At 44.9% G+C, this 16,305-nt stretch overlaps 1 protein-coding gene across 1 annotated transcript in view; it reads left to right on the forward strand.

Moving 5' to 3' along the window:
* Nucleotides 1-1,215: 1,215 nt before the first annotated feature.
* Nucleotides 1,216-16,305, forward strand: part of LOC146965247 (cyclic AMP receptor-like protein A) — a 58,646-nt gene continuing 43,556 nt past the window's right edge. The window contains exons 1-8 of the mRNA XM_085765661.1: nt 1,216-1,394; nt 4,639-4,691; nt 5,846-5,900; nt 7,093-7,149; nt 7,253-7,313; nt 9,604-9,691; nt 13,132-13,221; nt 13,800-13,838. Of these exons, the coding sequence (XP_085621787.1) occupies nt 1,314-1,394; nt 4,639-4,691; nt 5,846-5,900; nt 7,093-7,149; nt 7,253-7,313; nt 9,604-9,691; nt 13,132-13,221; nt 13,800-13,838 (524 nt within the window). The 5' untranslated portion in view covers nt 1,216-1,313. The remainder of the gene's footprint in view (nt 1,395-4,638; nt 4,692-5,845; nt 5,901-7,092; nt 7,150-7,252; nt 7,314-9,603; nt 9,692-13,131; nt 13,222-13,799; nt 13,839-16,305) is intronic.

Here is a 16,305-nt window from a genome sequence, read left to right on the forward strand (position 1 = left end):
GGGAGGTTACTGCTGTTCTGTGCACTCATGCATGTGTGTTGTTTTATGTAATATCTTTCCAAGTGGAAAAAAGAAATAAAAGATTTCACTGTTGCCTGAGTAACTGACAGTGACAGTCTCAAAGGCCAATGGGTGCAGCTGGAGTTTCACTGTCACAATAGGTCTACAGAGTGCAACACACCCACTTGCTGCTTTAATTTGCTCTCTCTCTTTCTCTCTCTCTCTCTTACACACACACACACACACACACACACACACACACACACACACACACACATAGTGATAAAAAATGAGATAAAGATAATCAGAAATGAAACACAATGAGAAAAACGTGCAACCGTATCTTATTAGTTGTGTGAAGGGTGCTTTTTCTCGACAGGCAGACCATAAGAAGAAACAGAAAGTCGCTTTAATACATTAATGTACAGTCTGTAGGCCACAACTGCATCAGTTTATATTGCATTTTGTAACATTTCTTCAATAAGTTGCCATAATGTGGGAAAGAATTGGATCCATTATGGGAAAAAATTCCTTAATATGTCCACTAACCTTCGACTAATGCAGTCTAACAAAATGCAGCCTGTTGTCTAAAGTCTAGATTAAGAACACTTATCTTTAAAAGCCAGCCATGTTCTTCAAACAACTTTAAAGCAACACACCTTGAAGGTTCTTTGTTTTTCTCTCTGATTCAGAGTGTTTACGGGCAGCCACACCACTGTCCACATTTCGGACAAAGGTTAGCTACATGCCTATCTGCATTTCTCTGTGAATGAGGTTGCTGGTTTCTAAAAACATCCAACTGAGATGATCCTATCATTAACCTTGAGGTGAATGCTGCGGGCTGTTGTTAAACAGCTTTTACTTTGTGTTTTACCAACCCAAACAGTGCTGCTGCCTTGAGCTGTCACAAGGTCCTGTGTTTTAGTCACACACATTTCTATTTGTATGTTTATTCAATTGAAAACAGAAGGTTTTTTCTTTTTCTTTTTCTTTTTTTTTTCTCCATTTTTGAGCAGCTGAACTTTTAACCAATGCCAGAGTAACCTACCATTTTATATCTCACTGTATGTATTGTATTTTGGATAAGTAAAGTGAAGTAAAGTCACAAAGTAAAGTTTTAATTAGGCTACAAAAACTGGAACTCCTCCACAAAACTCTGGCCCCTTTGCGGCATTTCGACTTTTCGAACGTTTGCTGCTGGTCCTTTTTGTCCCTGTGTGCGCCCCGTAGGACCCGGAAGTACGAGAGAAGCTACAGCAAAAACAAAAACAAATCGGAGCGAAATTAGCCCGAAAAAAATTAACAGTGACATCATGGGCAGTCAAAGTACACCGTTAACGAGTAACAACTCACGCTGCGTATTTTTTAACACAGATTCAGAAGACTATCGATGCGTAAGTAGACAGCGCTACTGTGGTTCACATGTTTTTAGCTTAACGGCTAATTAGCTGCTCTGCTTCACTCTCCACTGTGAGCTGCCTGCAGGGCTTGGCTGGCTGGCATCGGTAATTAGTGACTTTATCTGATTGTTTGTCGATCGGTCGATTGCTTTTGAGACGCTTAGAGCCTTGGCCCGACAGTTGCATCGTTCCCGGGGCTAAACTGTGACGGTACAGCCGAACAGACAGTCATCTCACATGCTAACTAGCTGCATTAGTTGGCTGTTTTCATGTGATGCACCGTTATATGCTTGACGAAAACTTTAATGTGTGGCGAGCAATTTCCAATCTGTTGATCTACTTGTTGTTCCAAAGTTGTGTTGGACAAATTGTTTAAACCCTCAACAACCCTCGTGAACCATCTCATTTATCAGATCAGAAAATACAGAGTTTCCTGTTCACTGTTCTGCTTGAGAAATCATTCAAAAGTTGCACCAACACTTGAAGTCCTGACATAATGTATGGGCCTTATTGTTGGTTATGGCCTTCCTGCCTATTTTTGGTTTAGCCAAGAGAAACATATTAAAATCGCAAAGAACCAATACAGCTGGATGAAAATGAAAATTAACAGGAATAATTTAACCTGCTAACAGCATTTTATCTTGCATTATATAAACTGCATGAGCATTCATTCAATGGTCCGAAGCATGTATACACACAGTCCACACAGCTTTTAGCTATTATTGCTATATATATTGTGTGAATTTGTATTTGATATGAATATAAACACATATAGAGTTTTATTTAAAAATGATTATTTAAAATGGACAATTTTAAATTAATTAAGATAATGCCAAGGATGGGCTATGAAAATATAGATGAATACAACACATTTTCTTATAAAAAGTAAAAAACAAAAAAACACTTTGAAGCTTGTGTGCTGTAGTGCTGGGTACTTTTACTGCGTTGTTGTTGCTTTGGGAGGGAGGCAGCCTTTTGACAGGATCTAGCTTGGGTAGAATTACAAAGTCACTTTGCTGCCAAATGTAAAATGTACATTGTTTTATTATTTGATGAGATTGTAATGGATAATTGTTTCTGTTCTTTTCCGAGATTTGTCCAGTGTAGTTCAATCAAATGCACTCATAGCTCTTGGTGTTCACTGAAATGTGTGAACGAGAACCGGATTGCATTGAATTCACATGTAGTTGAGTTCACACCAAGTGGATATACTTGAGAAACCTCTGAGAAAATACTTCCCCTTTTCTTCTGAATAACAGAGTTTCAGGAAATACGCTATTTTTGATCAATTGCACCATGTTGCTGAGTCAAGACTGACATATGCTAGGCAGATCAGTGACAGCATCAGCACCGTCTCTGGTGCAGTGTACGTGTTAATATGAGTAGGTATATCTTTGCGTGCCAGCAGCTTTAGCTTCCAGAGCTGCTCTTGGCTTTTCTCTTCCATATCAGAGCAAGAATGCTGCAGTAATGTCGTTTAGCCCCGGAGCCCAAATCTCTCCTGTATCGACAGGTAATCGCTCATAATTGCAAGCAATCAATCAGCGAACAGTACACAGTCTGACTAACCTAGAAACACACCGGCCTCGTCATCTAGCCCAATTTGAGCTGTGCATCACCCTCCTAGTGAAAACTGAGGGCAGAATATTCTGACACTCATCCGCTTTCTTTATTACAGCTGTATATATTAAACATTACCTGGTGTGCTGCTGACGTCTCTGCAACGTCCTGTTTTCTTTGTCGCCACAGCAACACTATTCATCTGCAAGTTGAATGTTAACGACATTTTCAGGTCATTTGAGAAACATTAGTTGCATAGCAGTATTTCGACACTGCTAAATACTGCTTGTTTTTCAAGAATAGAACAATAACAACAACAAAAATCTGGAATATTCTGAATGAATTAGTTGTATTATGTGTGAATCTGGATTATTTGTTGTTAGAAGCAGTTTTTAGCTTTTGGATATTGTGATTTTTCATGATTTTCTGTGATTTTTAAGACAAGTCCAGTCTTAACTACTTGAATTAATGGTGTAAATCAGTCTTGACAAGATCATTGCTCATATTTTTTGGATGAGAATCAAAGGCCAAGTCATGGTAATACTGTATGTGTTGCCCAGAGCGAGTGCGATACAGATGTTGGAGTTGTGACGCGAGGAGGAAGCCCTGTTCCAAAAGTGGCACAGACCTCTCGAAAGCCAGGATCACTCATGCCCTATTTATGAAACAATTTTAAAATGAAGTGCAAAGAGTTCGAGCCTTTTTAACACCCCTGCAGCTCCATGTCGGGAGCAGTCATTCAAATGTAATTTAAACAGTAATAAAACAGTAAAAGGCCTCAGAGGGAAAATGCATATAAACTGTAACTCTTAGTAAAATCAGATCTTTTCTGTCTGAGCGATGCACTCAGAAATTTTACACTATTGCACAAACAAAGCGGGCCTAATTTGAAAACCACTTCATGCAGGAGACTTCTGTTGTCTATATCGAGCAGGGTGTTACATACGGGTTGTTTTATCAGACGGTCGGAATATATAATAATGGAAGGTCGTTCTTTGGTGCGACTCCTCTGAGGCTGCAGGTGTATGAGAGGCCACAGCTGTGATGTTACATGGCTCATAATGTGGACATGTTTGCGTGCAAGACTTCAGCTGGCTTGTTCAGTCTCTGTGAAACTTTTCGAGTGACTTTGTACACAATGTGTCTCATTCTTCTCATTCCTTCAATCTTTTCCTTTTCTTTCTGGCTTCTCTCTCAGATCGGTCTCAGGTTGGATGCTCAAAATATGTTGAATGTCAGGTTCTCTAGCCGTGTTAACACATCTGCTTATCTCCGTTTCATTCTACTCAGCTGTCACTTCGCACCCCCGTCTGGTTTTTATAATGTGTTAAAATGGGTCAACCGCATGTGGATGTGACATGTGTCATGAACACCGTGGATGTTTCAGGTGTCACTACAATCCAAACTTTTACATTTCTTACACTCAAGTTGCTAAAATTCAATGCAACTCGTGTTTTATTACACTTCCTTTGGCTGCACGTCGCACACATGCTTGCACGCAAAAAAAGACACGCCTGGACAAATAGCGGCCATGTTGACCCAGTAATTTCGATGGTCATGATTATCATGATTATAGCTCCAAAAACCAAAAACATTACACAGAATGTAAGGCATTCACATGTTGACCTGGATATGTTGTTTTTATTACTTATGGAAATGTGTTGTTTGTGATCTACAGGTGGTGATTCTATCAGTAAAACGAGCCACAGGAACCTTCTCCCTAGTAGGATGGTAAATATTTCTTTCTCACACTTTGTCTTGGGCATTTATTGTAGTAATGATATAATCATACACTGACAGCTTATGCATTGGACTCAATTTAAATATAATTATGCTTATTTGTGTAAAACTGTTAGGAACGTGTATCATCATTAGTCACGTGGAAGAGTTGACTATGATAATAACCTGGAAAAACTAAGATTCCTGCACAATAATGAAGACGACCTCATTAAAACTTCTAATATCCAGCTGTTGATGAGACTGTCTGAGGTGTGTTGTTTTAACTCTGTGTTCATTTTAGTGTGTGGTTTGTTTGCAATGTTTGTCGTCGTCGCCACACCCTGTATGTTTGTCCACCAGAGTGAAAGAGAATTCGCAGCCTGTGTCGTCGTTGTTGTTGTGATAGATGTGGCCGTAGGATTCAGCACTGAAACTAGATCATTCAGATATCTCAGTTTAAAGTTTCCTCAAACTCAAACCCAGGCCCAGGGTTACAGACTATGGAATGATAGATCAGTTTAATTGAACAATGATAATAAAAAATAAAATAAAAAGACTTACAACAGGGGAAATCAGCGTGTTGGCACCTTGATGGTGTTCTCTATTTATAGCTGTAACAAAGTCCTCAGGGGTTTTCCCATTTGTTTCAATAGTCAGTTGTAATTTTTGCGGTGCCTGCGTCTTTGTACCCGCTTCGGTGCGTTTCCCACGCTGGTCACGTATCACTAAGCAGCTCTTTTTTGCAGGTTTTCTGACAAAATGCTGTTCTTTTTTTGAAAATCTGTTACATTTATGCTTTTTTTTTATCAGTGTATTTTTATTTTATTTTTTTTACCATTATTTGATTTCAGTATATTTGTGACCGAGGCCTCTCTCTTAGTGTTGATGATGAAATACACAAGTTATGTCAGTGTGTCAGTCTAAACAGGTGCTGTGTTTATGGTCAGTGATCTTAATCTTACTTCAGGGGTTAGTAGAGGTTGAAGCTAACAAGAGAACCTACAGGGATTAGTGTGGTACAGTCGTTGTAATGATGTATTCATGTGCATAAAAAAAAAAACAGAAAAAGTTAGCACATCAGCAGTAGACTCCCTGACCTGCTCAAGTTGTTGCCCCCTGCAATTAGCAGGAAACCTCTCACTGTGGTCTCTCTGCTCTCTCCTCAGTCTTTTCATGCTGTTTGTGATCTGGGTGCTCCGCAGATATCACTCCCTGGCTCAGGTAAATTAGTCTGCTACACCGTACGCTATGTTTCTTTTTTGTTTTTTCTTCTTAAGCTTGTTTTGTGTTTGCTTCGCTGCCGCCGGAAAGATGTCCAGTTAGCCACGGTAAATAATGGCATAATTGAACCCAATTAAAATGCACGGATTGACTAATTGGGAAGTTAATTGACTGGTAGTTGTTCGGTGATAATGACCGTCTATCCTGTGCTTTTTTCTTTTACCCCTCCCTCTCTCCAAACGAGGTTTACATTATCCTCCAGGGCCTTAGGTATAAAACTGAAAAATATTAGTTAGACATTGATTTTTCTTCCGTGTAGTATTTTTATCTCAGATCCTGGAATGTCATTGTTGTGTGTTTTTTGTTTGTGGTGTTGGACTGAGCGTGCAGCTTGTGGTCTCAGAGGCCAGTTTTTGTTTTTTGAAACCAGTCCAGCAGGTCTGTCAGGTTTACATGTTTACCTCCTGTAATCAGAAAACAGAAGACGAGTAAACGTGGAGCTCTGCTGGTTTCCTGGTGCCGGTGTGGGCCAGGTTGCATGCAGTGGCCGCAGCTGCTTCTTCTCTTCCTCCTCCTCCTCCTCCTCCTCCTCTTTGCACCACATAAACCCTCTCCATCTCCTCACAAAGGTTATCCGTCAGTCGATAGTCTTTAGTGCTCGCCGGCCCTCGTGCACCCTTCTTTTCCGTCTCATCCTCCTCCTCCTCTTCTTCTTCCTCCTCCTCCTCCCCCTCTGTGGCCTTGGAAGGGTCATTGCTGACAAATTGATAAAAGGCTGTATGCATGTGTGCGTGTGTGCGTGTGTGTCCACGTCTGTCTCTTTTATGCACCCACCATCGCCACAGTTTGTAACCACCTCTATAGGCTCAGTCAGGTTAAGACAGACAGCTGGCGTGCATAGCAAATACCCTGTTAAAATTCTCTCGCACGCAGATTATTGATTTATTTCATAAAAAAAAAAAAAGACCGAGCAGCGTTTGTATAGAAGGAATTAAGGAGACACTCTCCTCTGTGATATTTTCACAGAGTTGTCACCGGGGACGTCGCATGCCAAGCTGTCAGCCACATCAGTGATCATTTGATCTATAATTTGCCCTTCTCTCTAAGTGAATATAAATGCATTGGCATTTTTACTCGGGATGTTTTGTTAGAGAATCCGTTTTCATGTCTTTCTCTCATTTCCTCGGTACAGAAGATGATTCTCAGCCTGACTGTAGCAGCCTTTTTCGACAGCGTAGCATATGTCATGGTGAGTTTCTCTTGTCTGTTTCACTCCATTGCGACTTTTTTTTTTTTTTCCCCTAACTTGGTTAAAATGCGCTCCTCTTCCTCCCCTCCTTCACTCTCCCCAGGCCGAGTCCCATCCAGACGGATCTCTCTGTGACTTCCAGGCCTGGTGGTTAACTTACTTCGGTAAGAGGGAAAACCTAATTAATTGCTCATTGCCACATTTTGGACAACAGAGATGAGTAAGCCAGAGAAGACAGAGCCGAGATCCAACAAAGACATCTGTTGAAGAGCTCATATATCACAATGGAAAATAATATTGCTTTGTCAGATCACTTTTTTGGCGTGAGAACAAAATGTGCCTAGACACTGATTGCTGCAGCTTATAACACCATCTTTCATCCAGAGAAGTGTAAGAGTAAGGCGGGAGTTGTAATTCAGTGAGCTTTTAAAAAGTGACAAAAACGATGTTTTTGAATAAGTCACTGCTTTTTGGACAAATGGCCAGAAAATCCTTGATATGTATAATGTATTTAAAAAGAAAACCCACTCCACCTGTAGAGCTGCTGTAGACAGCTTTGACAAATGGTGTCCTCGTACCCCACGATGTCGGTACGAAGAAATCCTGAAAAGGTTCAGAAGCTGGTCCTGCTTTTTGAAAATTTCATTTTTATTCAACTCTTTATTCAACTTTATTATATTTCTCTCATGGTGTCTGTATATTTTAAAGGTAGGGCCTCTTTTATATGACTAGAAGCCACACTCTTTGTTTTTATTGCATTTATTCCTCCAGCTCCACCTATCCAGAAGTTATCAAAAAAAGAAAAGGCTGGATTTTTCCTTTCTGTTTGGAGATACACTGGCTGTCGTTGCTGGTAATGCACTGGTTAAACTCGTTCAACGCTGAGGTGTGTTCACCACACCCACTGCAACGGTGTTGACACTTGGGAGCCAAGCACCGTGCCATGCAGTTACTGGGCCATTCATAAAAACTGGCATGAAGTGTTTCATCACGTTTCCTATGAGGAGATGATTTTCCTCCAATGACGAGACAGGACATTTCATTTCGGTTAATCAGGGTCATGATGTAGGAAAGCAGGAAGGAGGGAGGATTTCTTTTTTTTACATCGGAAAAAGCCTTGTTTTATTTGCATTACAGGCATTTGCTGCAATTACAGCCGCTTTAGTCTTGATTAACATAAGGCTGCTAATACGACACTTCACCAAGCTTGTTTTTGTCCTCTGTGTTTTTATCTGGCAGACACACACACATACACACAGACGGGTAGAGGGTAATGGGCAGTGAGTTAGTGCTGCAGGGTTGGTGCGTGTCACCTCGGTTTATCACAAGGATCCTCACGCTGAGGACAAACGGCTGTACATAAACACCGGCTGAACAGGCACTTTGTTCTGTGGCGATGGCGTCGGGGTCCGGTGGGAGCCGCGCGGCGCAGCTCCGGCTTTTAAACCCCCGACCAATAAAATTTTATGAAATGTGTTTGAAATAGAGGAAGATTGTAGCAAGGGCAGCAACACGACAGGTGGTGTTTTCAAGTTTCGAGCAAAAAAAAAAAAAAGAAAAGAAAGAAGAAAAAAAAAAAGAGGCGCCTCGGCTGCTGCCTGGTTATGTAAGACGAGGTTCGCTATCACGGTGACAGTGATTTATTGTGATAACGACGTGGACGGCCAGCCTCCTTCTTTCTTAGTCACCGCATGCTACCCCTAAAGGCTCCCCGTGTCTGAGACAGTGTGTGTGTTTTTGTATGTTTGTGTGTGTGTGTGTGTGGGGTGTGAAACTGAGTAAGCTGAGTATGTGGCTCAGAGAATCCATCATTGTGACGACCGGCCCTGCCTGTCCTGTCAACAGGAGAGAGCACACACACACACAGACACACACATAGACACAGGAAAAGGACCGGCTATAGGGCAGAAGCAGCGAGCCCGGCTCTCTGAGTCTCTCCCTTGTCTCTGTGAAATACATTCATTTTTTCACCCTCTGCTGACTGCGCCTTCCTTCTCCCTTTCTTCATTTATTCTTTTCTTTTCAGCGTCTTTAGACCCGGGGATCTCGTCCACTCCATTTGACTCCACTCCCCCCCCCCCACCACCACCGCACCTCACTCGCCTCCTCTTTTTTTTATTTTCACCCCCTCCACTTTCCTTCTCCTCTCACACACACTCACTCCTGCGTTATCTCCCTCTGCTTTTCCACAGTTCATCATTATCCCTCTCCGAGCTCCCCCCTCTCATCCATCACCCTAAGCCACAGGTTTCCCTCATATTACTGCAGAATGGGCCTTCATTTATCAAAAATTGGGGCACATGCCTGCACGCACACACACATATACACACACTCCCATATGTACGTGTGTGTGTGTGTGTTTGGACGCACATTTGCAGGTGCATGCTGTGTGGCGGAGGGCAGTGTTGTAATTTGACCTTGTTTGTGTGTGTGTGTGTGTGTGTGTCTCTGCAGACTGGAGTGCCTTGGCCTGGGTTTGCCTCATCACTCTCAACCTGTACCTTAACCTGGTCCGAGAAATAAGCACCAGCAGATTTGAGATGTGAGTATAGGAGACTTAAGTGCTGATGTGCGTAACTGCCAATTATTTTCCTCATCAATTACTTGATTTACTAATTATTTTTCCCCTTTAAAATGAAATGTGTGGTCTGTAAAATCTTTGAATTCACAGCGTTTAAATCTTTCATTAGAGAAGCCGAAACCAAGGATTTATGAGCGTTCTTGTTTTTTTTCCCCCATTACTCAAATGTTTCATCTATTATTAACAAATTAATCAACACTTGCTGATTCTTTCTGTCGATCCGCTAATCGACTAATTATTTGAACTCTCAGGAAACAGCTTGTCCCTCATGTGCACACACACACACACACACACACTCACTCACACACACACACACTAAGTCCTCCTCTGTCTCTATATACGTCTTCCTTTAGACGTATGTGTTTGCCTCTTGTTGTTGTGTGGCCGCTTCCTGCTGCATGTGTTTATGTGTGTGCATGTGTTTGGTCTGCCAGAGCATGTGTCTCCCTGCAGAGCATTGACAGCCCCCCCTCCTCCTCCTTCCCCGTCCTCCTCCTCCTCCTCCTCCTCCTCCTCCTCCTTTTCTGTTCCAGCCAGCCGACGCTCTAATTGAAAAGGGAGTGGGTGTCAGCCGTTCAGTGTGTCTTTGTGTGTGTGTGTGTGTGTGTGCATGCGTGCGCACCCATCTTCACGCTTTGCAGCTCTATGTTTCTGTCGCTCTAACTCCCATGAGCGCTCTCCACAGTGCAAGTGTGAATTTGCTTGTGTGCATGCGTGCGTGCGTGCGTGTGTGTGTGTGTGAGCTATTTTCTCATTTTCCATGCCGAGCACGCACTTTTGTGACACAAACACACGATCTAAAAAAAAAAAAAAAAAAAAAATGTATACACCCTGTGGGCTGGAGGAAAAAAAACAAAAAAACGCGGCAGCTTTAACAAGTTAGCGGTGCCTCAGTTTGCTCAGTCAAGTCCTGCTGATTTGCTTTCCTGTGTACTCCCGCCCCCATCCCATCCCATAACCCCCCCTCCCCCCTCCCCCCTCCCTCCCTCACCCCACCATCACCCTTCCCATGGGAGTTTCCCCTGCATTGATTAGCAATAAGCCAGACGATATAATGGTGCTATAACTCAGAGGAAGATGGCTTTATGGATGCAGAGGGGAGGGATGGGGGTGAGGGGGTGAGGGAGGGGGGCAGGTAGAGGATCAAAATCAGCCTCACACCTCTTATAAGGCCAGGGGATATTAAAGCGGGGGGGGCGGGCGGATATGTCTGTGTTTTTGTGGCGGGTCACACATGACGTTAGGAGGAGGAGGAGGAGGAGGAGGAGAAAAAAAACAAAGCACTTAATAGGTTGGAGCGGAGCGCAGACGAGGCGTCGGGGGGGCCGTCGTGTATTGACTGCACATAGATAAGCTGTACGTGTTAAGGCAGGCGGGTATGTGGCTTTGCATGCATGCACAATTACCCCTCTGCCCCCCGAACGCAACCTCCCATCCTCTCTCTCACACACACACACACACACACACACACACACACAGAGTGATGGCACAGTGTGATGGTTTATGAATGAACAAATCGCCAGAGGAGATGGAGAACGGAGACTGGATGATCTAAGAGTGATTGAAGTGGATGCAAGAGAGGATGGGGAAGTGTGTTTAGCACGCACATGTGTGTCTGTGTGTGTGTGTGTGTGTGTGTGTGTGTGTGTGTGTGTTTATGTGTGACTGAAGGAAGGATTCAGGCAAACTGAATCTGTTGTGCGCTGAAGGCAGAGAGATAGCGGTGAAGAAGCTGAAGATGGAGAGTGTGTGTGTGTGTGGTGGGGGTGCGAGGCGGTGAGAAATGAGATTGAGCCTTGAGAGCGATTTCTGTACGAGCTGGGATCTGTGTGTGTCTGTGTGTGTCTGTGTGTGTGTGTGTGTGTGTGTGTGTGCAGGTGTGTGGAATGCAGAGCACTGAGCAGTCCTGCTGTGCCTCATTAAGCTCATGTTGCGCTGCAGCTCCGGACCTCGTCATCTCCCTCTCAGAGCGCTGCCTGCCTGGCTGCCGGTGTGTGTGTGGGGTATATGCGCTGCAGAACCCGTGTGTGTGTGCGTGTGTGTGTGTGAGTGTGTGTGTGCGTGTGTGTGTGCGCGCGCGCCAGTGTGCGTCTGTCGGTCTGTGAGCTCTCGACATTGATTTCCTGACAAGCGCCCCCCCCTCCATCCCCCTCCCTCCCTCCCTGCACCAGTCGTCACGCCACGAAGTGGAAGCACTGATTTCACCATTTGTATCCCTCCTCCTCCTCCTCCTCCTCCTCCTCCTCCTCCTCTCTCTCTCTCTCTCTCTCTCTCTCTCTCTCTCTCTCTCTTTGTGTCTCTCCCTCGCTCTCCTTCCCTTGCTTTCCCCTTTGCTCCTTCACTCGCTCAGTTGCTCGATTGCTTTCCTTTTTAGCGCTCCCACCATTTCCCTTTTCCTCCCCTTGCTCCCTTGTTTTCCTTTCCTCCTCACACTCGCTCTTGCGTTCGATCAAAACACGCTCTCTCTCTCTCTCTCTCTCTCACTCTCTCTACCTCCATACATTTCCTACGTCTCTCTCCCACCCACTATTCTGTTTCTATTTAAACCTCCAGCCATCTCTCTTTCTCCGCCACCTCCCACACACTCGCTCTGCTCTCCATCAGATCAGGGGCAGGGAGGGAGGGAGGGCTGGTGTGGTGGGGGTACGGTCTGCCCCAGTGAAATAGAGTGAGAACGTGTGTGTGTGTGTGTGTGTGTGTGTGTGTGTGTGTGGTGCACAATTCAAGAGGGATTGAGTGTGTGTCAGCTGTGTTGCCACCGCTCGATTGACCACACTTGGAACAAGTCAGGGCAGGACTTCCACTCTATTGACCAGGCGACACTTTGCGCTCTATAAAGTATCGACGCCCACACCGACGCTCAAGACACTGGAGCACACACCTCATCTATCACACACACACACTCACACACACACTGAGCCATCTTATTGAGATTTTTCAAACTTCTCAGATGGCCGTCTCTGATCTTTTCATTTTCCTGCAAAGCCAGAATGAGCCTCTCTGTTTTTTCCTCAAACCTTTGTTCTATAAAAGTCGGCCGCTCTTTACCATGAGGTTCACAGGTGTACATTTTTTCCCCCTGTCCTGTCCTGAAATGTATTAGTTGCTGGGTTAGGAGCTGTATCCCGTTGTGAGGGTTTTGAAGCAGACATCCCCCTTTCGCAAGTCATCTTTTCTACATCAGTGAGGGCAATTACAGTTTATATTACCATGAGTAATTGGCAGTCGAGCTGTATAGGCATTCGTCTAGCACCTGAAAAATGACCCGCGGTGTTAGCGCAGGCAAACAGAAGGGATGAACCAAAGAAGAAATGAATCGATTTAGTCGTAGGGTCTTTTCTCAGGGGCAGAGCTCCTCGGTCTCGGCGCTCGTAATGAAATAAATGTCTGCCTTTTATCAGGTTGTACCATCTGATGGCGTGGGGGGTGCCCCTGGTCATGGCCTCTTTACCGCTGCTAAAGGGTTGCTACGGCCCTGCCGGAGCCTGGTGGTGAGTACAGCCGACCCGTTCAGCCACAGCATCTTTTTTTTTTGTTTTTTGGTTGTTTTCTTTTGTTTTGTCAGCCAGCTACAGCACATTTTCTGTTAAATGTCTTTACTTTGAAGGAGGACCGCAGCTCTGGCCTCGTTCCAGGCTCCTTCTCTCATAAGGTTTTATGTGATAAAAATTGGCAATTATCAGCACATCTTTGAACGGCAACCCCCCCCACCACCACCACCACCACAGTTCTTGTGTGAATTGAAAAAAAGCATAATTTGTTTTGTCTCCAAACAAGATTCAAAATTCAAGATTTTGAATCTCGAATCTTGTTAAGGCGGGGGTGAGGTAAAGGGGGGGAAGAGGCCGAGGAGAGGAGGCGGCGGTGGAATGAGAATTGGGACAGAGCCTTAATCTCCGGGCTCGGCTCTCTCTTTCCACTCTCGGCTTATTAATAGCTACAGCTGCACAGCTTTTCCCCTCCGCAGTCACACACAAGTCTGTCTTCCGCTCACGCTCTCCCTTTCCTTTGTAACCCCCTCATCGCTCTCTCTCTCTCTCTCTCTCTGTCTCTCCCTCTCTTCCCCCAGCTGGATCAGAGACGATCACGTAGCCTGGAGATTTGGGATGTAAGTAGACCCTTTCAGCGCCGCCATCAAAGCTTCCCCCCACTGGGGGAGGGCTGTCTCTGCAGGGAAATGTGAAGGGTTGCATGTCAGGGGAGCCTGCGGGGGTTTTTTCCCTCTTGGTGTAAGGCCAAGATATGTGTGTGTGTGTGTGTGTCTGTGTTCGTGTGTGCACCCGTGGTCGTGCCTGTATCTGCGTCTGCCGTGTTAGATTTAGGAGAGTTGCTACACTGTGTATTTAAGTGTTTAGGACGGCTATGAAGGATTATGCCTGTCTACTGCTTTCTGCAACTGGCCCCAAGTCTGCAAGGGCTCTGCTGATTCCCCGGTGCAGACACTTAAACACACACACACACACACAGACACACACACAGCAACACTTTGCCACGAGCCAAGGTAATCGCGTTGCTGCTCGCAGCATCAGCAGGGAATCAATCTTTCTAAACAAATAAGCACGCACACACTCAGACAGACTAACGCAGACAAACCCTCACACCCACACACACCCACACGCACACATACACACACACACACACAAAACAACACATAGCTATCAGCTGTGCTAAACGAGCCTGTGTCTCTTTTATCAGTGCTTCTTTGCTCCCCGGCTCTCTCTAGTTTTCCACGCCGTCGTGGCCCAGGGGGACGAGCTGCTCGCAGGATCAGGGAATCTTCATTAGCTCTAATTACATCAAACCAGACACCAGATCAGGGGCCAAGGCAACACCCCGTCAAGGAGAAAGCACAAACGCTCAAACACACACACACACACACACACACACCCCGCTGACAGCTCGCTGGGAAAGGAGGCAGGAGGGCAGAGGTTGTAGCGTTAAAGGTGAGAAGTGCGGAGGAGGGGGGGAAAAAGGTGGGAGGGGGGGAGAGTCAGAGAGACGGGGAAACACTCATCAGGAGAGGGGGAAGAGGGACGGCACACCGGGACGCGCCAGGAGAGGAGAAGCCGGAGAAATAAATTGCCCTCGTCTCTGCCCACGCCCCGTAGTGTGTCTTCATCAGAGTTCAGCGAAGCGCGCAGACAGGACAGAGGAGGCGCGGAGGAGGAGGTGTAGAGGGTGTGAAAGAGGATGAAAGAGGGAAGGAGAATGAAAAGCAGAGGACAGCGCTGTGTGACAGAGGTGCAGAATTTCAGGGGTTGAGTCAGCACTTGGAAGCACTCGGGCTTCGCTGAGTCACCGCTCCCTGAGAGGTTTCCCATCGCTATGTATCACCATGAGCTCCCGGCCCAGACGTATACGACTGGAAACCAGATGAATCTATGCGGTGGGGGGGTGGGGGGATGGTGGTGGTGTTAGTTGATTGACCCGCCACTGGATCCCAATTGAAATAATGACATGTTAGATTGCCATGAAATTTTGAGCTGAATAATTTTGAATACATTGAATTTTATTTCACCGTCACCCAGAAGACGAATCCTTTTGACATGAGGTATCAGTGGAGTTTTCTTCTTGTGTCACCACCAGGTTGACATTTTTTGGCTTTTAGTGAAATACATTCACTGGATGGATTCTGATTGAAAATTCATTACAGACATCCAACGATTAATATTGATGAGTTACTTCTGGGTCTAGCGCCACCAGTAGGTCAAAGTTATCACTTATCTAATGAAACTTCTCATCATCTAACAAATGGATTGGCATCAAGTTTGATATCGACATCCATTCCCAAACATCTCCTGACTTTTCCTGTAATAGCAGTGTGTTTTTAAAGATTTTTCTGCCTTGAATAGACAGATGAGGTCAGAGCGATGGCAGAAAATGAAGGCTGGGCTATACACTAGACGACTTTTCCAATCTAAACCAATTTTGAAAATGTAGTAGGAGTCCAGTCCACAGACGTAAGGACGGTTTCAACCAGTCGTTACGCTGTAATCATCTGAACTCTATAGACAGTTCAGCCAGACGGTGAGACCTTCTCGCTGTGCTGCTTCCCCAGAGACACGAGATCTCTCGGAAATCCGAGTGATCAAACCTGACCTCAGAAGAAAAACATTTATATAGGACAATCAATGTTGTCAGCTGGTTGTGTTGGCATGCCTTCTCTCATGACATTATATACAACACTGTATATGACATAATAAGTCTGTCATGCTGTTGTACCATTCCACAAGCTGCTGTTCTTCTTTTTGAATTTCCCGTTAGGCTCGGTTAGCTGCCATGCTTGTGAGCTCATCATCCGGTTGGTGACACTTCCCGGTCTCTTCTCGCTCTCATCGAGGAAGCTGTGACAAATAATCATTTAAAGTCGTCCAGTCGTCGACAACAGCCGGGTGGAAAGTCAAGATATTTGGTTAATCTCCTCCTCCGAATGAATTGCGATAACTACGACAACCACTTCGCTTTTCGTCTGACATCATCTGGTCAAAATAACAGTCCCATCGTTTCGGCCAGACAGAATAGGCATTTTGGGGAGGGGGGCGGGTGAAAACGATAGGCCTATTTTTTTTGAAATG

Source organism: Trachurus japonicus, chromosome 21 (assembly GCF_045865225.1).
Source record: "Trachurus japonicus isolate A0001 chromosome 21, Traja_1.0".
Classification (NCBI taxonomy): domain Eukaryota; kingdom Metazoa; phylum Chordata; class Actinopteri; order Carangiformes; family Carangidae; genus Trachurus; species Trachurus japonicus.